At 36.7% G+C, this 26,757-nt stretch overlaps 1 protein-coding gene across 1 annotated transcript in view; it reads left to right on the top strand.

Moving 5' to 3' along the window:
* Positions 1 to 26,757, top strand: part of LOC136863623 (KICSTOR complex protein SZT2) — an 874,751-nt gene that overhangs the window by 611,941 nt on the left and 236,053 nt on the right. Inside the window, 6 exon segments of the mRNA XM_068226020.1 lie at positions 3,782 to 3,816; positions 4,314 to 4,350; positions 4,394 to 4,639; positions 4,738 to 4,938; positions 5,022 to 5,160; positions 19,588 to 19,826. Of these exon segments, the coding sequence (XP_068082121.1) occupies positions 3,782 to 3,816; positions 4,314 to 4,350; positions 4,394 to 4,639; positions 4,738 to 4,938; positions 5,022 to 5,160; positions 19,588 to 19,826 (897 nt within the window).

The raw sequence follows: 26,757 nt of genomic DNA on the forward strand, positions 1-26,757 counted from the left end.
AATTTTACCAGTATCGAACAGGACATGGACATCCTCGAATTAGCAAACAAGGGCCCTTTACTCAACATAATGGAAAATTACTACATACACCTAGACCAATACTTTAACGCTAATTACAATCTTAATGAAATCTCAGAGAAACCCAACATACTTTTCGATTTATTTACAGTATCACTTTTCTCAGAAACAATAATGCAGCCAACCAAAACTCAATCCTAAGTTTAATCAAAGGTACTTTTCCGAGACAGTTACCCTTTCTCCCGCACCCTTCAGCTCCGCCTTAAGCTTCCCCCCCATTCCCCCCCAACGCCTCCCAAGCCACTTCCACTCCTCCTAACCTGCATGCGCCTGCCCTCCTCCCCGCCCATATTTCTCTTCCCGCCACCAGTCACACACTATCAGCTAAACTACACACACCGCAGCGCAAGGTAAGTGTCCTTTCACTTTATTGTAATTTTTTCCTCTTTCCATGTACTTTGCTTTTTACCGGCTTTTCTCAATTTTAATAGGTCCAATTTGGTTTCCGCTATGAACTGAGAATTCCACCAACTAATATCTCCACGCGCAGTGTCTACTTTCTTCTTAACAAGAATTCAAAAATAACTTCACATTCTGCATAACTCCAACAAACAACAATGCTGCCCATCAACACGGCTTGGTCACTTAATACACCAACTGCCAAATTTCTCTGCTTAAGCGGATCAGTGTAAAGTCGACTCTGCATCTAAATAGTACTACATTTTACTCCCCTGACTTTGTACATACTTGTATATATTTTTATTTGTGTCATTTTACATCGTGTACTTTATTACGAGGACCTACTGAATTCCATGAGTGTATAATTTTTACAATATAATAGGATTTCGCCATAAAATTGTGTATGCTTTAATATGACTGATGATGACCCCGAGAAGGGTTGAAACTAGTCCCATGTAATTCAAATATTGTAAATACATCTAAGTATTGAATAGGTGGAAACCCCCACTGTGTTATAATTCATATGGTATCCTAGCTTCTTACTAAGCACAAATAGGAATGAAAATTCCAATTAGGCCTAAATTTAGATATTCTCAAGAACTACCGGTAGGTACGGTACTCAAAGATTACCAACAAAGTTAAACACGTATACAGATTAATATTAGTACTACTTGTCCTACTATGCTGTAATAGAAATGAAACCTGCCGTTTGCACAAAAATACACACGAATATAACAGGCAAGTTGCTATCTAACATACTGTATCTACACTACAATTCTCAACTGAAATGCAGTTATGTGATCTTTACAGATGGTGGATTACTATTATTTTTCCTACTCCGCGGGACGCAGAATAAAAGTGTCCTTAAATGTTGAAAAATATGAGGTTGTTTACAATAATTTCTCAAAAGTATTTCTGTCTAAATTACGCCAGGGACTTGAATTGCAATTATTGGAATGTATGGTAGGAACTTGATTATTAGCTAACTGCTCATGTATACTGAAATGTCGAGGGTGTGAAATATAAATTATGGATATTTTAACTGCCTACTTAGAACTACAATTATCGGAATACAAGAATCAGCTAATTTTTATTTTTATTTTCTTGATACACTACACCCTTTGTTCACAGACTGTAGCCAACAATGCCAATATTTGAATAATAAGAGCGACAATCAATAACAATTACAAGTGTTAACTATTTCACCAGTGAAATACTGTCTATTCTGTTGAAATCCTTTCTTTAAACAAAATTTACAACAGTATTGCGTTATTAAAAGAAGTTATTACCTTCGTGATAGGTGGGACCGTTGAACTGCTGTTTGAAATACGGTACCCTGTCAAATGCCTGCACTAATAGATATAACCACTGCCGAAGCTACGACTCTTTTTAATATCCCGTCTTTGTAAGTACCGTATTTTATCAACAAACCTATTGATATTTTAATAATACTATTAAAAAGAAAGAGATATTTCTTCTTTCACGCAGACCTAAATTACCGGTGTAGTCTAGCGAACGCCTACGGAACTACTCAGTGTGAAAACTGTAAATCAATGCCACTAATCGCAGATTACTACAAATAAACACTAAACACAATTATTTGTGGAGCTAAATGTATTACACACACACACACTCCTCTCTCTCTCTCTCTCTCTCTTCTCTCTCTCTCTCTCTCTCTCTCTCTCTCTCTCTCTCTCTCTCTCTCTCTCTCTCTCTCTCTCTCTCTCTCTCTCTCTCTCTCTCTCTCTCTCTCTCTCTCTCTCTCTCTCTCTCTCTCTCTCTCTCTCTCTCTCTCTCTCTCTCTCTCTCTCTCTCTCTCTCTTCTCTCTCTCTCTCTCTCTCTCTCTCTCTCTCTCTCTCTCTCTCTCTCTCTCTCTCTCTCTCTCTCTCTTCTCTCTCTCTCTCTCTCCTCTCTCTCTCTCTCTCTCATATATTTGTACAGTTATTAACTACTTTATCACTGAGATAACACAGAGCTCTTGGAACAGTCAACGACTCGCTACCGCATCTAACAATGCCTACAACTACAACGTTCGTATTGAAACAACAGTTCTGTGTGAAGATGCAATTATGAATATTGTGTTGCAAAACTAGTTTAGTTATTCTTTAGGTCTTAGTTGATTGATAAGGCCTGGTTTTGGAGTTTCTACAAATCTCATTCGGGCGGAGGATAAAAAATTAACATGAATGTTGTTTACTCGTAGCCATTTTACAATACAATTCCTTGATACATACTGACAACTTCATAAAGAAAATTTATTCCCAATTAAAGAAATTTACCTTTAAATATCAAACATACTGTTTGTACTATAATTGTGATTCTGAAAATGCAGTTATACTTGCTTTATATCTTGGAGTAATATTATGTAAGAACCCAATATAAAGAATACTTTGCCAGACTGAGTAGCCCAGATGGTAGAGCACTAGCCTTCTGAGCCTAACTTGGCAACTTCGGTCCTAGCTCAGTTCATTGGTATTTGAAGGTGCTCAAAATACATCAGCCTTGTGTCGGTAGATTTACTGGACGTTAAAGAACTCCTGTGGGACAAAATTCTGGTACCTTGGTATCTCCAAAAATGATAAAAGTAGTTAGTGGGATGTAAAGTCAGTATCATTATTATTAAGAATACTTTGATTCATCTTTAATTCTTATTCCTGGCCTTTTATCCAATTTATTGGCATTGGCACTTGATGTAGATTTGGCTCAGTTTTACGGCCAGCTCCTTTTTTTTAAAATTTTTTTATAATTTGCTTTATGTCGCACCGACATAGATAGGTCATATGGTTGTCGACAGGACAGGAATGGCTAGGAGGTGGGAAGGAAGTGACTGTTGGCCTTAATTGCCTGGTGTCATGGAAAACCATCTTCAGTGCTGCTGACAGTGGGGTTCAAACCCACGATCTCCTGAATGCAAGCCGACAACTGTGTGACCCAAGTCACACAGCCACTCGTTCAGTGCTTCTGTTTCCTGATGCCAACTCTATGAGGCGAGATGTGTTTACTATTGAATGTTCCTACAGTGGTTGGCAGTGTGTTGTGTTTGTATATAGATGAAGAGAAATTTATCAAAATGAATATGTAGTTCGTCAGCAATAGGAATTAACCATGTGCAGTTAATATCCTCACTCTGGCTGGGAATCGAACCCAGGGCCCTCGGAACTTAAAGTCATGGTAACCATTCAGCTAATGTGCCAGACTTGATACACCATTAGCGGTTCATTAAAATTGGGCAATTAATTTATTTTGATGGGGTAATTGTGGCTACATCTTATCCCCCCACATGGGGTTGGCAAAAGGGGAAAGTATCTAGCCAAAAAAATGGGCTAATTCCATACAAAGTGCTGACCTGAGGAGGTAATTGGGAAAAGTGAAGAAGAAGAAGAAGAAGAAGAAGAAGAGAAGAATAGATGATGATGATGATGATGATGATGATGATTATTATTATTATTATTATTATTATTATTATTATTATTATTATTATTATTATATCTAAATTACTCAAAATGTGGATCATTATAAGGTATATGTTAAAAGTATTAACGATCAAATAACAGTTAATGTAGAAACATAGTTAAATATACTTGAGCTTAAAATTTTGCATGAAAACACATCATTAACAGTCTTTTCACAATAACCTTAATCTGTTGACAATAATTTATTATGAGAAAAACAAATACGTAGGAATGTCTACAGCATTTTTATAGGAGACTAGACTATCATAATATCATTATCTCAGTGAATAATTTTCAACAAATTGTGTTTTGATTATGATATTCTTGTTTTTGAATACTCTTTTCTTCTGTTTTCAAGGTGATGATAATGGAGCTATCCAAAGTAACACAATACCACAATGGAGACTTGTGCCAGTGAAGATGATCCTAGGCCAACATTTTGTGACCCATGTGCCAAAAAGACATCGATTACAGGGTGTAGCTGAGGTGTCGGGAAATCGATTACAGGGTGTAGCTGAGGTGTCGGGAAAAATTCCAGATGATAGTGATTCAGATGAAGAATCGCCCAGCCACTTGAAACGGCGAAAGGAGAAGAAGAGTAGTTTGAGCAAAGGCAGAGTGGAGAAATGGGCATGTAATGAGTCAAGCACTGTACAAGAACCTTTGCCAATTACAGCCTCACCCTCTTTGTCTGTTGGCTTAGGTTCTAGTGACTGCCAGCAGAGGTACTATGACTTAATGTACATGACTGTGCTGTTGTTAGAGTAAAATTTTTCTGTTGTAAACTGCATGAACAAATGTCTACAGGGTACTGGCCTGATGATGGTACTCTCAAACGCAGCCAGAGTTGTAGCGTCGCTTCGGGGAAGCGTGAAGATATTCTTGAACGTGAGGCATCACCAACTCGGTGGGGGGCAGTCATGGCTTGGCAGAGGAGACAACAAAGCACACCAGGTCATCGTAGTGAAGTTTCTAGTTTGGTAGAAAGTGGACATGGAACAGAGGATGGTAGGAATTTACATTGTTTAAAGTAGCCCAGATTTTCTGTGAAATATATGGAAGAAATACTCTCTGAGATTTCTCTGTTTCAGGCTATGAAGGGGATAGCAGTGATTCAGCTGATGAATGTGACTGGTTATTGGATCTGGAGACCCGCAGACCTTCATTGCCAAACTTTTGGTTAATTATGCGTGTTGATAAAGATGCTGTTACCACATACTTTCATTGCAGGTAATAGTACTTGTCTTACATTTGTGTTGGAATTTCCATAGTTCTAATACAATACAAAATCACCTACAGGACTAAATATATCTTGTGGTTTGTAGTAAAGTGATTATTTTATGTTTGTCTTGTTGCACCAGTATCATTCATCATATCGAGAAGCACATTCGATAAAACTCTATTTCTGTAATCTTAACAAAAAGAAAAGGAAGAAAAATATTTGGTATCGGAATTTTTATGTTTTTTCAACGTAAAATATATTGCCTTTAATAACGAGACACCTGTCAGTACTGGCTTAAATAGAGCTGCTGTTGTGTCAGTATGATGTTAGGTCTGCCCTTTGCCATTGTCATAGCCTCTACCCTTCTAGGAAGACTTTCCACTAAGTTTTGATAGAGATCTGCAGGTATAGTTTTCCATTCCTCCTGTAAAATGGCAATCAATTCTAGTGTTCCATGTGTTAGTTATGATTACAATAAATGAATACGTCCTCGTCATTTGTTAGGTCATCTGTGATTGGGAGAGACGAGCATTCATTCATTTTGCAAGAGCAAAAATGAGATTCTTTTCCCATTTACCCATCGACGGAGTTGTTCTATGCAAATTATGCAGGCTTCTTGGGAACAAAGGCTCTATCCTCATCTCCAAGTGCCATTCCAAAATATGCATGATGTAAATTATTTTACAAAGCCCATTATACTCCGTCTCTGCTTCATTGTCATGTGCTTACAACATATGTAACAAAAATTGTTGGGATTGTTTACACAACCTCTACTTGGCATGGTGCATTTACATAAACATCAACTAAACTATATACCTAGACTGACATCTATATATACACTATATATATTACCCATTCCTGGATACTTCAGCTGACACCTGGCATCTGTAGAATGTGACTGGGCAGTAACAGGCTGGTAAAGTATCCAGTGAGAAACTACTAAAAACTCTGTAGTTGGGCCAAGACATCCTGTCCTCCCTCTGCCTGTATACGCCTGTATACGGCTCCTCCCCCATGCCCCTTGTCAACATGAATGACGGTTTCAAATAACACATTACCAGTACTTCCTGTCAAGTAAATGAAAATGTTAATATCATTCACATAATTTGTTATTTAATTGATTTATATATTATGGAATCATCTATATATATAAAAGAACTTGTCCTGACCGACCGACCGACCGATTCATTATTGCTGAGCAAAAACTACTATGTCGACGACACACTAGTTATCATTGATAAACAGTACAATAGCAGCGACAACATCCTCACATTCCTAAACACTTTAGACAACAACATAAAATTCACAAAAGAAGATGAGGACAACGGCTCTATCAAATTTTTAGACATCAACATCACACGAATGGACAAGGCATTTGAGTTTCGAATACACAGAAAACCCTCCTTCTCCCCACTAACTATAAACAATAATTCTTTACACCCAAACTCTCACAAACAAGCCCCTTACTAGTTTAATATACAGAGCTTTAAAAATTCCCCTTTCACCTACCAATCTAAAAAAAGAACTTGATTACATAAAAGACATTGCCAAGTTCAACGGCTTCAACACCAACATGATCAACAAGATCATCAGCAAATTAAAACTAAAATTAACAACAAAACTTTCCCCAGTAAAACCCAATAAACACAAATATGCAACTTTCACATACACTAATCCAGTCATCCACCAGATAGCCAACCCCCTAAAAAAGCACAAAGTCAACATTGCTTTCAAAACGCAGAACACGAACCAGAACATATTTTTCAACCAGAACTCTGTCAACCCAAGAAGAAATCACTATGCGGGCTCAGGTATTTACAGACTCACCTGTTCACAATGCAACTCCTCGTACATCGGACAAACTGGCCGAAGGTTCCAAACCCGTTATTTAGAACACTACAATGCCCAAAAACATAATAAATTTTCCTCAGTGAGCACCCACATGAGGGACACTGGCCACCACTTCACCACAATAGAACAAGACTTAAAAATTCTAAAAAAAGTTGAGAAAGGCAAACTAATGACTGAGTTTGAGAACCTATACATCTTTCTAGACCAACACTTCAATAAAGACAAGAACCTCAACGAGATAATAGATATTTAAAAAAACCCTTTATGAAGAAATTCCCACCTTACTACAAAAAATGAATTTTCAAGGCAACAACTTGTCTAAAATCTTCAATACCACATTAACTAACTCACCTAGCACGTCGACATTTACCCCCCTACCCCCCACCTCTCCCTTTCCCACCAATTCCCCCACACACAATGACAGCAAGCCCACACATCCTCCCACCCAAGCACCGCCCCCTCCACCACGACCCCACCGATACAACACGAGAAATAAAAACCACTTGACCTTCAAAAACACAACAACACCCAACACAAGCAAATAACATTCACCGCATTAACGAAAAGACATCAATACTATCCACGTAACTTTCGAGTCCATATATCCCAACAAACCAACACTACATCAACCAGCACTCCCAATACACAACAAGCTCGCCCCTCCACTCTACCTTCCTCCATTCTGACAGCTCACCTCTGCGCATGACTCCGTCCATGCTCCTCCCCCCAAAAACTCTCCACCCGTTCCGCTGCCATTGCCAACCGCATGTGTGTATTACCGACTGAGCCTCTTTCATAGTGCACCAATACTCACCAACAATTACCTCTCAGTGACACATCAGGTATGTAACATAACATTTTCTCTTCATTACTTACCATAAACCTTTCTTACACACCAACTAATACCGTTAACATCTCAATTACAGATAACATCCACTTCATACAATAAAACTTTCAACAACACGCCAGAACCCAGTGCACATCGGCACGAAAATGGCGTGCCACTACGGCTCCTCTTCGCAGTCGGAATGAGAAGATACCTCATCCCAGCTACAACGCTCTGACTCTGCAGTTACCGTATACATTCTAATCTCTCCACCGCAGATCACAACACAAGCAACTCTATTCTATTTCACCAGACCAGTACAAAAAACAATAACTTCATCCCGAGGTCCGTCATACTTTTTGCACGGAATAATATCAATTTAGTCTCACCGGCACTTCTCACACCGATGTCTTCACATAACATTGGAAGCTACAGAAGTCAACTAAAAGAATAAGCGAAAGTTTCAACCCGCAGCATATTCCTTATAAGCAATTACCTACAAATAACTGTCATCATTGTTGCCATTCAAACGCACTGAATACCCATGAGTCTCTATCCACACTGACCAGTCTCTGTACCGATCTCGATGCTGCAACCAGACAACTTTCAGCTTGAGTCCTATAAAACCTCATTTGGCTATGGAATATTTCCCTACCCCCGGTGATTTTAACTAAGATAAACCACTCTGCATATTCTGAAATGTCAATGCTACATTCTTCTTCCAACCTTTAAAACAACTTGACGCACTTGGTACTAAAAAAAAATAATTTTTTTATATCCTTGCTCACCAAGCTGCGTTTGTGTAAATATGTATATAAATTGTAAAATTCTCAACTGTTCAATTGGAAATGTAAATACTGTATAGTTACCAACCATTGACATTAATTTTTGGTTACAAACATTGACGCCAAGCACTACACCCTTTCTCCCCTGATTGTTATAATGCAAATATTTTTGAAAACCTTATTCTCAACTGTTCTATTGGACAACGTAAATACTGTATAGTTACCAACCATTGACATTAATTTTTGGTTACAAACATCAACGCCGAGCACTACACCCTTTCTCCCTTGATTGTTATAATGTAAATATTTTTAAAACTTTATATTTTCCTATGATTGCGTCAACTGTTCTCCAGAGCACCACTGCCGAACTCTATTTTAATTTTACACATTGGTGCTGACTTCTTATTCTATAAACCTATATGTTAAACCATTACTATTGTACAACTGTTTCTCATACTTATTTTTGTAATGTGTATTAATAATATGCATTAGTTTGTGCATGTCAACTACTAACCTGGTACCTGATTTTTGCCTTGAGGAGATAAGTTGACTGATGATGCCCTCAATAAAGGGCGAAACATGTCTCAAGTGGAATCAATAATAAACTCCTAAATTGTCAAATTTATATGTATTGAATAGGTGACAAAACAAACCTTTTATCATCCTACATTCAGTATCTTCAGTACGGATAACAATGATTTTTATCACTTGCAACAAAAAAATGTGTTTCTTTATTTTTAAAGGAGATTCTAAATACCAGTATTTACATCTGTAAATGTTTAAAGTTTTGAGATATAGATACACTCATTTTGAAAATTCACTCCCCCCCCATGAATAGGATTTTCCAAAAACAAAAAAAAAAATGTGTTTGTTTTTAAAGGAGATCCCAAATACAAATTTTCAGGTCTGTAATGTCTTCAGTTTCTGAGATATAAGTATCCTCATTAAAGGTATTCAACCCGTTTTTCACCCTTTTTCACCCCTCCTATTGGGATTTTCCGAAAACAAAAATATGCGTTTCTTTATTTTTAGAAGATATTCTAAATACCAATTTTTAGATCTGTAAACTTTTAAAGTTTTGAGATATAGATACACTCATTTCAAAAATTCACCCCTCTTTTCACCCCCTTGGCGACAGAATATCCAAAAATCCTCCCTTAGCGAGCACCTACATTGTAATATAAATGTTTTTGTTTTCAGAAAACCAATAGGAGGGGTGGAAAAGGGGTTGAATGCCTTTAATCAGGATACTTATATCACAGAAACTGAAGATATTACAGACCTGAAAATTTGTATTTGGGAGATCCTATAAAAATAAAGGAACGCATATTTTTTTGGAAAATAAAATTAATGGGGGGGTGAAAAGAGGGGTGATTTTTAAAATGACTGTATCTATATCTCAAAACACTAAAAGTTTACAGATGTAAAAATTAGTATTTAGAATCTCCTTTAAAAATAAAGAAACAAGTATTATTTGTTTTCGGAGAAAATTCCAATAGGAGGGGTGAAAAAGGGTGAAGAAGCGGTTTAATGCCTTTAATGAGGATACTTATATCTCAGAAACTGAAGATATTACACACCTGATAATGGGTATTTGGGATCTCATTTAATAACAAAGAAACACATATTGTTTGTTTTTGGAAAATCCAATTAATGGGGGTTAAACGGGAGTGACAAATTGGGGTGAATTTTTAGAAAGATTATAACTTCAGTATATCTCAGAAACATAAAATGTTACAGACGTAACAATTGGTATTTGGAATCTCCTATAATAGTAAAGAAACATAGGTGATTTGGTTTCGGAAACTCCACTTAAGGGGAACTAAAAAGGGGGTGAAATTTTGAAATGAGCATTTCTACAGTATATCACAAAAACATAATATTTTACGAAAGTGAAAAATAGTATTTTTAATCTCTACTAAAAATAAAGAAACATATACTTTTTGTTTTTGGAAAAAACACTTGGGTGGGGGGGGGGGGTAAGTGTGAATGAAAAAGGGGTTGAATTCTTTTCATTACGATGCTGATATCTCAGAAGCTGAAGATGTTACAGACATGAATTTTGATATTTGAAATCTCCTTTAAAATAAAAAAAATACGTGGTCTTTGTTTTCGGAAATCCACTTAAAGGGGGGGGGGGTGAGGGGGGGGAATTGAAAAATTAGTTGAAATATTTGTATGAAGATATTATTATCCCAAAAACGAAAGATTTTGCAGATGTGAACATTGGTATTTGGAATCTTTTTTAAAAGTAAAGAAATACGTATTCTCGGAAAATCCAATGAAGGGGGGTGGAGGTGAAGGCATTAAAAAATTAATTGAATTAATTTTATGTGGATACGTACATCTAATAAAAACCAATTTGATTTTACAGTTCATAATGTACTTACTACTCTAATCATAAACCGTTCATTTTTAATCTTTCTTGGGTTAGTTTCCAAGAGCCATCTTTTCCTTTGGAGAACTTAAAATTAATTTACAGTAGATTTTCCTAGTATATAAATAAAAATTTAAACACATTTGAAATAAACGATACGAATTATATTGACCGTGCAATTGTTCACAACTATAATAAGGTCAATAATGCACGGAAGTATATCATTCGTATTGCCAGAAATCCCGCGCACTTCCCTACGCGCGACAATGGTGCTGGTCACATTGTCCGTAATGACATGACAGCAGATGTAATTTACCGCCAAGGAGCGGTCTTGCATTTTGCTGTGGGGTCCAGAACGTCAATAATAATAATAATAATAATAATAATAATAATAATAATAATAATCAAAATAACCTAAATTCAACTAATATCACCCACCCTAATAATAATAATAATAATAATAATAATAATAATGTTCTGGACCGTCGTCAAAATGTGCGGACCGCGTTGGAAACGGGCCCTGGCCGGGTAATTACTACGAATGCAGTCCGTCCGCGGGTTCAGTACCGCCAAGGCACCCAAGACGACACCACTCCTGATCTACTCAAGGATTTGATACATATTAAAAATGCTTTTAGGAAAAGATGGCAAAGATTTAGGAACCCAGTTGACCGGGTGGAATACCTGAACCTAGCCCGGGAAGTACGAAATTGATTCCTGGAAAGAAAGATTGAAAAATAGGAGGAACTTTGCTGTAATCTCTCAGAAAAACGAGTCAGATCGCGAATTTCAGCGGATTATAATTATATAAAACGTTAAGGATTTAATTATAAATTTCAGTATAATACCGTAGGGAAGCACGGGTATCTTGCTAGTATACATATATAAATCTCAGTTTCAGATAATTGTTAAATGTTGGGAATATTGTGGCCTTTGTTTTCTGTCTTGGGTGATGCCAGTCTCCTAAAAATATATAAATTTCCAGGACAAACAATTCATCTCACACTGCAATAATTTCATTGCAGCTAGGTTATGGGCACTGCTTCATGATGCATCTAAAATTTCACCAGCATCGTATTGGAAACCTCCGATTATGCTGACTGTGAGTCAGATGGAAAAATGAATATACTTTGTATGAATGAATTCTGTAATGTTCAGTTGTCAGTATGAATTCTGTCTTGAGGTTATTGTCTGTTTATATGACACATGTAGACTTGTTGAACTGAATATTCTGTGATGTATTGACCAGCTAAACATCCCCTACATTGGGCCTGGCCAAACAGCATCCGTTGGTTGCCCGTGCCCCAGCTGCGCTCCCGACTTGTGTGTTGAGCACAAAGCTGCCATGGTGTTGAGAGGAGAGGAGGAAGGAATGGTTAGCAGATGGCTGTGTGACTGCAGCACAGTCATCTTGCCACACTGTCAGCCAGTTTGCTTCTGAAGAGGTTTTAAGACTTCGAAGGGCTCAAGACTGATGTCAATTTATTTGTAACTTCTTTCCAGTCTGTTAAATACACAAGGTAATATAAATATCACACTATAGCATACCTGTAAAAAAAAAAAAAACATTATCAAACAAGGAATAAAAATACACATTATTTTACATGTTTACTTGTTCAATAATGTGTTTCTTTACAGGTATGTTATAGTGTAATATTTATATTAACTTGTGTGTTTATCAGACTTTTCATGCCTTTACTTGAGAACATTTCTCATTAGTTCCAGTTTGAGCTAATAGATCATCAGTGCAACAACCGGCTCAAGGATATTTTTCTGCAATATCGAATTTTGCACGATTTTTATAAAATACTTAAATAGCAGTCTCAACTGCACAGACAAGCTGCTTAAGTTCTTTCAATCTTCGATTCCATTTATGAATATGAGCATTTTCTTTTCCCTTGTTATCAGAATGTCCCAGTCCCAGCATCATTTGGGTTTAACGTAAATAAACTAAATGCATCCCTTCTCAGGTCACAGTGTTCTTTGTCTTGCTGGAAAGAATTAATACCTGTGCTTGTATGCAAAGTGTTGTTGTAAAATACATAATATTATTGTCACATTATGTTTCACTATGAAGGCTGTGAATGCTGATATATTTTCACCATAAACACACCTTCGGCTACCCAATCCGGCCACAACTTTAGAGCATGTATCTGTCTCTCTCACACACTTTCACAGGATATCGCAGTGATGAGGTGTAGCTGGATTACCAGGCAGATGCAATTTCGTTCCTGAGGTGCGTGTGTGGCACAAGTCTTAGCTGCGACTGCCCTACATCATGGTATTTATTACTTCATTGGTCACAATTGGATGGTGTTATGCATCACTCGAACAAGCGCCAAAAATTGATTTTAAGATACGTATATAAACCAAAATCCTTTGTTTGAATTCATTGTTCTTGTGTAATGTAAAGTATTATTTACAAAAATGAAGATAAAACCATGTTTTTTTTCTTTTTTGATATATCAGTGTTTGTGATATTTTAAATATCTTGTCATAAACTCAGATAATGGCGCTTGTTCATTTGATGATTTATTGCGGTTCCTTTAGTTCTTTTGTTCTGCATCACTTCACTAACCATCAAAATTGTCATTTAGGGATTTGATTTGGCTTCAAAAATTCAGTGCAGTGTAGAATATGGTACTTTTTAACAAATTTTATTTCTCATTTAAGTACAGGATTATATTCTGTCAAATACCACATCATGTGTATATTGATCATATTTGTCTACAGATCTCTTTCACAAATGCTGGCAGTTTTACGACTTAATAGAACAGATGCTTTTAAACATTAGAATTTCACCATGAAATGAAATGGCGTGTGGCTTTCAGGGCCGAGAGTGTCTGAGGACAAGTTTGGCTCGCCAGATACAGGTCTTTTGATTTGACGCCCATAGGCGACTTCGCATCATGATGAGAATGAAATGATGATGAAAAGACACATACACCCAGCCCCCTTGCCAGCGAAATTAACCAATTATGGTTAAAATTCCCTACCCTGCTGGGAATCGAACCTGGGGCCCCTGTGACCAAAGGCCAGAACGCTAACCATTTAACCATTGAGTCGGACAGTTATACCATAAATTGCTCATATAAAATGTTCCAAACCAGTATTCTACATAATTACATACAACACGAAATAACGTAGTTCAGACTCGGAAATGGCGGTTAATCACTTGATGCAACACTATAATTTAATGATTGAGGTGTTGGTGTTTGGTCAACATTCATTTTCCGAACAATAAACTATATAAAGTTTATACCTTTACCTACCAGATGGAGCCAAAAAGAATTTGGTACTTGGACATTTGATGCATAACACCATCCAGTTTTCCTTCTCCTATGATAAAATTATAGAAGACGAGGCAGCCATATCACAGTGGGGGGAAAGGCAGCAAATATTTCTTTTCCTTGTCTTTATGATGCACAGTGTTGGAATGCTCCATGCTTTAAAATTTAAAAAGAAATGTAATTTTTTTCTAGATACACTTACCCAACTACAGATAAAACTACTCATTGGATTGCTTATGAAGAAAGAAATCACTGAGGATTCCCATAGTTCCTTCCAAACTTAAGATAAACTACGGTGCATAATAATATTTCACAGTACACATACGCATAAAATACACTTGCTCATTTTGTTTTATTTTATACCCGTCTGACTCTCTCAGTAGATAATATGTTAAAGTTTGATTTAAAAAAAAAGCCAGGCTGAGTAGCTCAGATGGTAGTGTTGGCCTTATGGATCCACCTTGGCAGGTTCAATCTTGGATTATTATTTACCGGGTGAGTTGGCCGTGCGCGTAGAGGCACACGGCTGTGAGCTTGCATCCGGGAGATAGTATCGGCAGCCCTGAAGATGGTTTTCCGTGGTTTCCCATTTTCACACCAGGCAAATGCTGGGGCTGTACCTTAATTAAGGCCACGGCCGCTTCCTTCTCACTCCTAGCCCTTTCCTGTCCCATCGTCGCCGTAAGACCTATCTGTGTCGGTGCGACGTAAAACAACTAGCAAAAAAAAAAAAATGATAATAATCTTGGATTAGTCCGATGGTATTTGAAGTTGCTCAGATACGTCAGCCTCATGTCAGTAGATTTACTGGCACATAAAAATAACTCCTGCGGTACAAATTTCTGGCACCTTGGCATCTCCAAAAACCGTAAAAGTAGTTAATGGGGATATAAAATCAGTAACAATTATTATTAAGACGTAAAAATCTATCCTGATCACATGTTCTTTTGTCTTATTTTATACCCGTCTGACTCTCTCAGCAGATAATATGTTAAACTCCTGCGGTACAAATTTCTGGCACCTTGACATCTCCAAAAACCGTAAAAGTAGTTAATGGGGATATAAAATCAGTAACATTATTATTAAGATGTAAAAACCTATGCTGATCACATTTTCTGAGTGCATGGGTCTAGTAATGCTGATATGAGAAAATCATCAGTCGACCAACACCCTATGCACTTTGACCTTTGTATGATATCGAGACAGATGATGATAGTGGCTGAAGGCCTAGTTCAGTTCCCTCCCTTTGGGAATTCCAAGCAATTTTTGGTTGAACTGTAGAAACCTAGTTTGGTTTATACATTATTTTATAAGTTGCCACCGTTATTCATCCATAACAGAAGATGACAAGTGATAATTTAATGACATTTACAGGTAAAATGTGCCGTTTGAATATTAAAGTTATGAGTAACTTCTCTCATAGAAATGGTAAAATGTGCATGTGAAAAATATTTTTTTCTAGGAATATACTGATATACACTAACAAACATCTGGGAAAAGTTTTAGCCACAGGTGACTCTTGATGCACATCATATCCACATAACCCCATATAAGTAGAAAACTATAGATTCCAGTAACAAATGTTTTGTATTTGTAACTATATATGCATCCTTTCTTCCAGTCATTGTCTATGAGCCTGCTGCTTAAGTCAGTATGGGCAGTAAGTACATGTTAATATATTGTACTCAGTGTGTGTTTGGAAACAGGGAATTGTTTGCCCAGCAATGAGATGATCTGAACAATAGTAAGAAACTGTTATATAGAATTGTAAACCACATGAAGAATTTTTCTGAAGGACAAAGATGGAGTAATATTGATAATACTAGTAGAATTAAAAAGATAGGGAAAGAGTCGTTTTGTAGCTTGCAAAATAAAGAAGGGAGATATCCAACCAATAGGAGAAGAAATTGAGAAGGACATTGCTGTGGCAAGGTTGGAACTGGTTGGTAAAATGATGAATGTGAGGAAATCTGTGCTAATAGATGAAGTTTCACAAGGTGTGATAAAGGCAGCTACACTTTTAAGATGACAGTAGTAGACATACAGGCTGCTCAAGAGTGTATGGAAAGGGAAGCAGTTCCCAGAAGATTGGGAGCATGGAATAATAATACAGGCTTTCAGTGAAGTAGATAATCAAGTAAGAATTAATTATAGAACAGTCACTACTATATGCTGCCATCGGCGTTGTTTTTAAGGTACTTGGATTGGTGTGTGTAGTAAAATTTCCCATCTCAGCCTATTGAACCACCATTGTTTGTGCATCACTTAATGCAGGCCTGTCCAATATGGTGCCCATGGTATACTTTCTTAGTGCCCTCCAAACACAGATTTAATTGTACCAGCTTTAAGCCTAGCTGAAAATTTTGGATTACTTTTGAAGATACAATTAAAGTTTAAACTTTTTCTTGGTATTCCCACAATTGTGATTGACCTCTTTCTCTTCTTAGTTTTTGCTGTACTGATTCCACAAACCACATCCTCTGATATTTCAAAATATTTTCTCAGGTGCTGTGTGTTTTTGAAGTACACCATGTATTGTGACAGCTGTGTATATTTTAATCCCTGCTTGCTGTTGAGCACCTGGTGTTGTACAGAAAAGCTGCAGAGATGAAGTGAAACTGTTGGCACTTGGTATTGCACTCTTGTATGGCATGATGTGGTGGCAACTGGGTTCTTGACTCTGCCTCGGCGCTGAAACATACTTACCACTCATGTGAATCTTACCTCAGGGCTGGATCGTTCGATGTCCTCATATTCAAGGATTCATAAGGGTACTCAATATTACAGGCTAAGCTATCTAGGTAATATGAAATAATGTAGACCAGACTAGTTTTAATGAAAGAATTTATTAATACATTGCGGACCGGGTGATCATCACACTGCTCATCCCCTGTGCCCGGCCATTTTCTGTGTAACGTATTGCTACAGGGCATGCACATTAGCAAATAAGTTGAGCTTCACTAACCTTGTACTGTTCATGGTGAAATTTACAAGAGGCCTTTGGTAAGAGTCCTAATAATGTTTCCTGGTGTGGTATCTGCTCAAATCTATTTCTAATCATTGTATATGGTGGTTTCAATGAGGGGATTAGATGACCAGTAGTCTTTCCAGTATGACTTTCTTTACCTATCCCATCAATATAAACAAAGCAGAAAATGATCGTTTTGTATTGTTACATCAGTCCACTTAAAGTTCTTAGGGGATATTTTGTGTGATGAAGCAGTTTGCTGGTGATACAATTTTGTATGCTCGACAACAAGTTCAAAGGAATCATCACAAAAAATAAGCACTACTACTCAATATTTTGAGGTTCATCAAGTCTTAACTGTTATGCCAGGAACTCCTGGGAAATCTTCTAAACTCGGTGCACTGTTATTTTCTACCCATTCATCAGAATAAATAGACATATACTTCCATTTACACTCACAATATCACTTTCAGCCTCGTTCTTGACCACCTCTACGTCACTGCTGCTGTCAGTTGGTACATTTAATTATTTCACCTTAACTTCACCTTAACTTCACATAAACATACACATAACATAATCAACTGTTGCCACAAACAAAATATGCACATCAACAAACCACCAGTTTTAACAAATGCCTGTCAGTAAGCCACGTGGAGATTGCAACCTTAAAACAATTAAAACAAATGAGATAAGTTTTTGGGAGTGTTTTCAATTTCTTTTGAATTTCTGTTGTGGGATCTTTATTTACTACTGTGTACAAACTCTTTGAGAAAAAGGTCTCTGTTTCTGACATGTAATCATCCTTGTCCATGATGACAATTTTTTCCCCCTCATTGGCTTTTGTAACATTGATATTGCTTTCTTGTATTCTAGTTTTTAATTTCTTATTTTGTTTGGTAACATATCCCAGTGCCCCTTCTTTAATGCATTTATCTAAATTGGGGAGTTTATTTTTAATTTCATATTTAACATCTCGTTGTTGGTCTGTCTGTAATTTTAGGATATTAGCATCTATTTCTACTATGGAAGTTAACAAATCTTTTTCCTCTTATTTGGGCTAGGCCAATTGAACTTGGGTCCTCTGCACAAAATGTTTAATTCAGACTCGGTTGTACATCTAGAAGGATCTTCTTTTTCCTTTGACTAACTATTTTTCAAGCATCATAACTTGTGATCAAGTTTATTGGATACAATTTTATCCATCTTATTTAAGGTGTATGTTTGAAACTTTAGCCTAGTTGGCTGTACTATTACAAGTAATGAATTTCATCTTGATCCCTGGTGGAATTATTATTCATTATTATATATAACAAATTCTAACTTGTACCGGTATGTTTGAGAAGTTCCTACCATTTTTCTTAAATTGAAATAACATTAATTTATTTCTAAATTAATTGGTACACGTTTCATTTTTCATAGAAAACATCTTAAGCCATGATCTTCATTGACAGTTAAAATATGCACAGGTTTCAGATTCCAGATTTGGATGCAACAACATCATAGGGAGTTGCTTTACATCTCAAACACAAGTACAGCATTGTAAAAAATGCCTGTGCAAAATAGTGAACCAGACCCTGCTGTTGCAGAATCTACATGATACATGCATGTGTGATCAGTTACTAGAGCCTGAAGAATTTGGAAGCCTAGCTCTGACACTTCATCTGATAAGAAAATTTCCCCTTTCTGTTCACATCAAGTGTTGAATGTTACAAAAAACATTAAAATCTGTAAACCAATGCATGTTGCTCCTCCTGTACAATAAGAAGAGTTAACGTATTAACCCATTTTATAAAGAATTTTTTGATCAAAAATCGCAACCGGTACTCTATGTGAAGAAATTGGTTGCTGTTCCACCATGTTTTTTTTACATCACTTATGAACTCCAGCTATAGATGACAGATGTCAACAAAAAGCCCAATTTTTGCTTCTGGAAGCTGAAGTAGTGCTACATAATGCACAAGAGTTGGCAGAATATGCCATAAATTGAGAATAAACTGGAAGAAATGAAAAGAAAGAAGTTTTCACGCTCTGTCTATAGAAGGGCATAGCACTGGTGCACGGCCATGTCAACCCATCTGTGGACATAATATAACACTCAATGGGTTAATAATAATGGATTCACCTGCAGTGACATTTGTTGATTATTTCAAACTTGAATTCATGATCTAAGTTAACATTCTCTGTCTGTTGCTCAGTGGGAAATATGGCTGTTATTGTAGAAAAGGCCTTTTTGATACACAGAGGATTGTACCTATTGTATTCATTTTTTGTAATGAGAGATTTATTGTTACTCTCAAGTTTTCTATGATGGTATTCTTGAAATTTTATTTGGTTCTAGGTTCTTGGAATTGGAAGCCAGTGAAGTGCATGCCTATCGTGAAGTACAGCGTTGTGTCATAACCAGTATAAAAAGCCTGTGCAAAATAGTGAACCAGACCATGCTGTTGCAGAATCTACATGATACACGCATGTGTGATCAGTTACTAGAGCCTGAATCGAGTGAAGATATTTGGAAGCCTGGCTCTGACACTTCACTCCCGCGCAACCATTCTTTCTCACATATGAAATCTATTGATGGTAATGAATGAATTATTTTGTTTTCTTGTTCTGTGGGATTTGTTCCATATTTAAGATACCCTGTAAATTAATTAGTAGATAGCCTACTGTATTTCTTTGGTGGTATTGTAGTCAAGACAACCTGCCTTCTGAGCCATTCCATTTCCATATCCAGATTACAGTACATAAAGAAGATATAAGATCTAATAATGTTGTTTTTCTTTCCCTTGATATTTCAGCAAGATTTTATTTAGAATATTTAGAATCTATCTTTTCTTCTTTAAAGAAGTATGAATTTCTTGGTTCATATTTAGCTGCATTTCCTTCTGCTTCATTTCATTTTTTCATCTATAATTTCCATACTTCTGCTAGTTATGGTATCTTCTTGTTCTGAGACAAATATATTTTTGGTTCTCTCTCTTTGTGGAATATGTAAGAGAAATGTGCAAATGAATTCAAGGATATGCTGATTAAATACTGTTGAAGTGTGTGTGACTTATCCAGAGTTGAGACTTCTAGAACCATTGTCTAGTCAATCTGTGTGGTATGTTCATGTGAAAATTTTGATATTGAGGCTAAAATTGGAAGAGACCAACAAGACTTAAGGTAAGGTACAGTTGATAAAAGTATTCCAACTACTTGCATAAATTTATGGCTTTCCACCGCCAACAAGTACAACTCCCAACTTCACACAGATTGCTAGAGTCTCTTGAATCATGTACATAATTGTGGACAAATATATCATTTGATCATAATGCATTATAGGAAGTGCAGAGTGAAAGGCATCATATCAGTACACAAAAACCAAGAGAATAATAACGTTATTGGTTTTACTTCCCATGAATTTTATTTTACAGTTTTTTGAGATGCCAAGGTGCTGGAAATATTGTCCTGAAGGACTTGTTTTATGTGCTGATAGATCTACGAACATGAGGCTGGCAGTTTTGACCACCTTCAAATACCACTGGACTTAGCCGGGATTCAACCCACCTATTTGGGCTACTGTGCCTGTCTTTATAGGCTCACCAGTTAGTGTGCTGAGTATATGGTGTAGGAAAAATTTTTTGCTCTCTCTCTCTCTCTCTCTCTCTCTACGAGCCTTTATTTTTATTTGTTTTTGTTGTGGTTATGTATGTAATTCTAAGACTACAAATGCTTCTAATGTTTCAATTTTTACTTCGTTGGGGGTTAGTATCTATTCCAGGAGCTATTCTTTTTCACTAAATCAAACAGCTTTGGTGGAATTCTGTTTACCTGTCCCTCAAAGTAAGCCTTATTTATCATCAACCTGTCTTGTTCACAGGGTACTCCATTCCTGAGGAGGAAATCTACTATCCAGATCTCTTGAAATGGTTATGAGGGTATTTAGGAGTTGTAGTTGGGATGCAAAAGAGAGGGCATATAAGTCACTGCTAAGATCCCATTTAGAGTCTGGATCCTGTATTGGGATCCTTTTGAGGATTACTTGATTTGAGAACTGGAAAAGATTGAAAGTAAAGCAGAGTGATTTATTCTGGGTGATTTTCGACAAAATTGTAGTGTTACAAATATGTGAAAATTTGAGCTGGAAAGACTTGGGAATAAGGAGATGAGCAGCTTGATTAAGCAGTATGTTCCAGGCTGTCAATAAAGGGATGGCGTGGAATTATATTTGTTGACAAATAAACATTGGAATTTTTTAAAGTAGCAAAGCTGGAATTAATGAGGACTAATTAGGGCAAATATTTATTTAGATTGATCCGTAGTATATGACGAAAAGGGTCTTCAGAAGGTGATGGCAAAGTATTTTGAAAAACTTTACAATGAGAATGACTGCTCGGAGGAAGAAGGAGATAAGAAAATGGAAATACTAGATTGAGAAAAAGAAGAGAGAAGAAGGAGATAAGAAAATGGAAATACTAGATGGAGAAAAAGAAGAGAACGTGATTAAATGGTTGGAACTTGAAAGTGCAGTGAAAGCAATGATCAAAGGTAAACAAGTGGAAAAGACAAATTCAATGCTGATATGATTAAGGCAGCAGGAAGCACTGGACTACAGTGGCTATACTGAGTCCTCAATGCCACATGGAAGGATGAAAGGATACCTAAAGATTGTACCACTGTTCAAAAAAGGAAATAGGAAGAAATGTGAAAATTGTAGATTTATGACCCTGTTATCACATGGGCTAAAAATAATGCAAAAAGTCATAGACAAAAAACTGAGGGATATAATAGAAACACATTTAGAGGAAGAACAATATGGCTTTAGACAAAATAGATCAACAATAGACTTGATATTTACAGTGCAAAGGATAATAGAAAAACGCCTGGTAAGGAACAAGGAAATCATATTCGTATTTTTGGATTTGGAAAAAGCTTATGATACAGTTAAGAGAAAACATGTATGGGAATGCCTCTGAAAAGGAATGTACCAAAGTCATTAATTAACAAGATAAAAATGTTGTATTATGAGAGTAAAAGCAGTGTACAAGTGGGGAGTGGTGACTCTGAAACATTTTATACAAAAGAAAGTCTCAAGCAAGGAAGTGCACTGTTGCCATTATTGTTTATTATATTGATGGATGGAATCGTAAAATGTGTAAAACAGAGTATCAGTAGTGGAAGTGAATGCTTTGGTATTTGTAGATGATGTGGTGATTTGGGGAAAGGGAGAAAAGGAAGTACAAAGGATACTGAACATTTGGAATGAAAATCTGAAGGAGTTTGGAATGGTAATTAGTAAAAAGAAACCTGTAGTCATGCACTGTGGAAAAGAGAAGCCAAGTGAACATAGACAGAGAATGATTAGAGAATGTAGAACAGTTTATATATCTGGATAGCATTATTAATGGAAGCAATGAAATCAACCCTTAAATTAATAACAGACTAAGTAAAGGTACAACATTTTATCATCAAGTCAGAGAGCTTTTATGGGATGACAAAGTACCCAAGAGAACAAAATTAACATTATATAAACATTATTTCAAACGAATTGTAACATACGGACTAGAAACTCTGGTAACTAATAAGAGACAAGATAGTAAGATCCAAGCAGTAGAAATTAAATTTTTAAGAACATCGGTTAAAAAAACAAGAAGAGATAGAATTCAAAATATTAAAATCAGAGAAAAGCTAAATATACAGTAGAAGTCCGCTATAGCGAGTACGGCATATAACGAGAACTCCGTTATAGCGACGACGTTTGTCTGTCCCTTCAAAATTCCTATATTAAACTGTGTATCGTCCTTCGGTTACAGCGAGAACCCTATCACTGGCGCATCCATTATTACGAGCGATTAAGCGCGCGCGATTTTTTACGTTACCGATATTTATTCACCCCAACGATGATATTGCATGCGATCGATTACCTACGGCATCGTTTCCTCGCTATGTGCACTAGCGATTTCTCTCGTCGACCTTCGAAGGCGATGTCGGAGTCGATTAGTAATATCCGTCGACAGCTGTTCCGTTAAGAAAATTCGAAATGAAAGAGAACATATTTTCGTAATAAATGCGTAAATAACGTGTCCGATAACAGTTGTTAACTCGTTAAAAATGAAGGCTGACTAAACGACCGTTTAATTTTGAGGCTAAATACTGCAATTAAGTAAGAATGGGATACACCTCGAGATATGGCAGAGTGCTTAATTGATTTCATAGGTTAGTTTGTATTTTGTCGCGTCTGCTTAAATTACGGAAAGGCTATTATGAAAATGTATAACGAGAAAGGTATAATTTCTCTACCGGCGCTTGAAGTGTGTTTTCATCATACGTATAGTACGGTAAAGTGAGGATACGTGACGCTGTTTGAATAAGAAAACTAAAACGTTTGCAACAAAATGCGATCGATCATCTTCGGTACGGTATAGTTTTCTCACTTAGTGCATTTGCGAGCTCTCTCGTTGACATTCAAAGGCGATGGAGTTGATTAGTAATACCCATCGACTGCTGTTCTCTAAAGAAAATTCGAAATGAAAGAGTATAACACGTTTTCGTAATAAATGCGTAAATAACGTGGCCGATAGCAGTTCTTAACTCGTAAAAATAAAGACTGAATAAACGATATCTAAATTTTAGTGTTATATACGGAAATTACGTGAGAATGTCATACACCTCAAGATATGGCAGAGTACATCACTGATTTCAGAGGATATTTCATATCTTCTCGCGTCTATTTACGGCTATTTACATGTAAATTTTTCGCGAGGAGGTTATTTCTCTGCATGCGTTTCAAATATGTTTTCATGATAAGCTACATATACGGTTAGGTTAGGTGACGCTGTTTGAAGAAGAAAGCTGAGGTGTTTGCCACAGAAATCTCTGGAGTGATACCGTATTTCTCCGAATCCAAGACTTTTTTCCCCCAGAATCTCATGTGAAAACTCGAGGGTTGTTGCATTCGCGGCCTAACAGTAAGTTAAAGGATACCACTGGCAACTACCGCGGTAACCACACTGCTTCTTTTCACACGCGCACAGAACTCATTGACAATAAACGACCGCCTCTTTACTACACATTGCTACCGGTTGTACAGTGTACAGTGCCTGTGTGTTTCTCAAATCTGCAGAATGGCATCAAAATATGCGGCCCTTCGAATTCTTAGAAAAACCATGTCTACTCAGTGGCAGAGTCATAACGCGTCTATTGTACTTGACGCTTAGTAAAATTAAGGTTTATAGAGAGCAGGAATATTTTCGTGATGTAAAGATACGTGGAGAAGGTATTGCCGGCAAATTTTCAGCGGGTTCTAGTCGATATTTTGATGCCAATTTTAAATTAATGTTTATTAAACACTCGGAAATGTAGAAAAATTGTGCAGCCGCAAGAAAATACGGCATAGGCCTAACTAAAGCCAATATTTGGAGTTAGCGTGAAGACAAAGAGCTAAAAAAGTGCGTACCGGTACTGTACAAAAATGCATTCAGTGGTCCGCAAGAAGGACGCTTTAATGAAAGTCGATGATGAAATTGTGAGGTATGTGCACGGAAAACGCAAGGGCGGTTGGCCATACCGTGGCGCAATAAACTCGTTCATTGACTTTCAACGTTTGCGATTAGACCTATACATCGCTAGTCGTTGAATGTGGCCGCACCCGACAAGCGAGACGTGCGTGTAGCGGTAGCCGGTTATATCTGACGCTGCGTAAAAGTAACAGTTTTATAGACAGCAAGAATAATTTCCCGATGGATCGTTGTATTGTAGAGACGCATGGAATATGTATTGCCGGAAAATTTTCAACGAGTTCTCTTCGATATTATGATGTCAGTGTTAAGTTAATGGTCCTTTAACCCGCGGAAATAAAGAATAATTATGCAGCCGCAAAAAGAAAGAAATACGGCGTGACGCAAGTTAGTGTTCGGCGTCTAAAAATGCGTAGGCCTGTATGATTTTGCAAACTTCTTTTTGAGCCTGATTTAAATTTTTTGAAGGAAAAAGTGGGGTTTATCTTGGATTCGGAGAAATACGGAACTATATTTTTTTCAGAATGAAATTAAACATACACTTTCACGTAGTACCGGATTACGAAAAATAACAAATAAGTAAGCCGTAGTGTGGATATTATCTGTGGAAACGCAAGTTTTGAACAAACGGATTGCCGTTTCATACCGATTTTAAAGTGCATGAAGGGTTTTCCGACTTTTATTTAAAAATCGGATATAACGACAGTCCGTTATAGCGAGTACATTTTTGCTGTTGTGAATTCTCGCTATAACGGACTTCTACTGTAGAACCGTTAGTACAGAAGATACAGAAAGCAAGATTGAGATGGTTTGAACATGTAAAAAGAATGGGAAGGGAACAGGTTGCAAGAAGAGAATTGGAAAGAGAAGTTAGGGGAAAGAGACCAGTTGGAAGACCGAGAAGAAGGTGGATGGATCAGATTTGGAAGGACATTAGAGAAGCTGATTTGAATGTGGCAGAAGTAATGGAGCAGGAAAAGTGGAAGGACAGAAAGAGTGGAAGAGGCTTGTTAACCACACCCAGGCGACTGGAGTGGGACATTGATGATGATGATGATGATGATGATGATGATGATGATGATGATGATGATGATGATGATGATGATGATGATGATTCATTTAGAGGAATTAGGTATTGGAATGATTTACCAAGGGGATATGCAATACATTTCCAACTTCTTTAAAATCTTTAAAGAAAATAGGTAAACAACTGACAGGGTATCTTTCACCTGGGTGGCAGTGCTAATTGCAGATCAGTGGTGATTGAACATTACTGAAGAAAGAACTCACTGCGTCAGCAGTGGTTAGACACAGTTCTTACTATGATTGAGCCCTTCATGACGTTATATTGTGCATGGCCACTACCACCCATCTCTACCAGATTTAAGGCCAAAATTATTTTTGCTAGTGCTGTTTCACGTGGTGTAATTAAACAAACTGTATTAAGATCCAGTGATCCCTCAAATCATTTTTATAAAGCAGTGAGCATATGTGATCCTGCGGAAACTGTTAGGTTAGCAATAAATCAAGGCTTGCAAGAATAATGTAAAAAAATTGAACTTTTGTACCAGTCTAAGTGAGAATGCCTTATTCATAGGTGTGGAAGAATTATGTAGGATGATGGAAATCATAATGAACTGTGGGGAAAAGGTGGTCTTTATTAACTGTGATTACCATGAATTATGCTGATTTTGCATGCTGCATTATTCAGAATTGTTATTGATGTTATGTGCAAACGTTGATTGTGAATATTTTTCTTGTTTACAGTAATGCTATGTCAGATGGATGTCATTGTCTTACAGAACACACTGTAAATATTTATTTAAATATTTATTTCAAAAATTAAAATATATTTTTTAAGTATCTCCTAATGTATGAATATATTAACTGTGTACTTGTAAATATATACTGTATAGTTTTAAACTTAATAGTTTGATGGATTCTGACAAAACTGAATAGTTTGTTTGAAGCAACAATTTTCTTTTTTTTAAATACTGCTTTTTGGATTCTCA

Source organism: Anabrus simplex, chromosome 2, assembly GCF_040414725.1.
Source record: "Anabrus simplex isolate iqAnaSimp1 chromosome 2, ASM4041472v1, whole genome shotgun sequence".
In the NCBI taxonomy this organism is placed as follows: domain Eukaryota; kingdom Metazoa; phylum Arthropoda; class Insecta; order Orthoptera; family Tettigoniidae; genus Anabrus; species Anabrus simplex.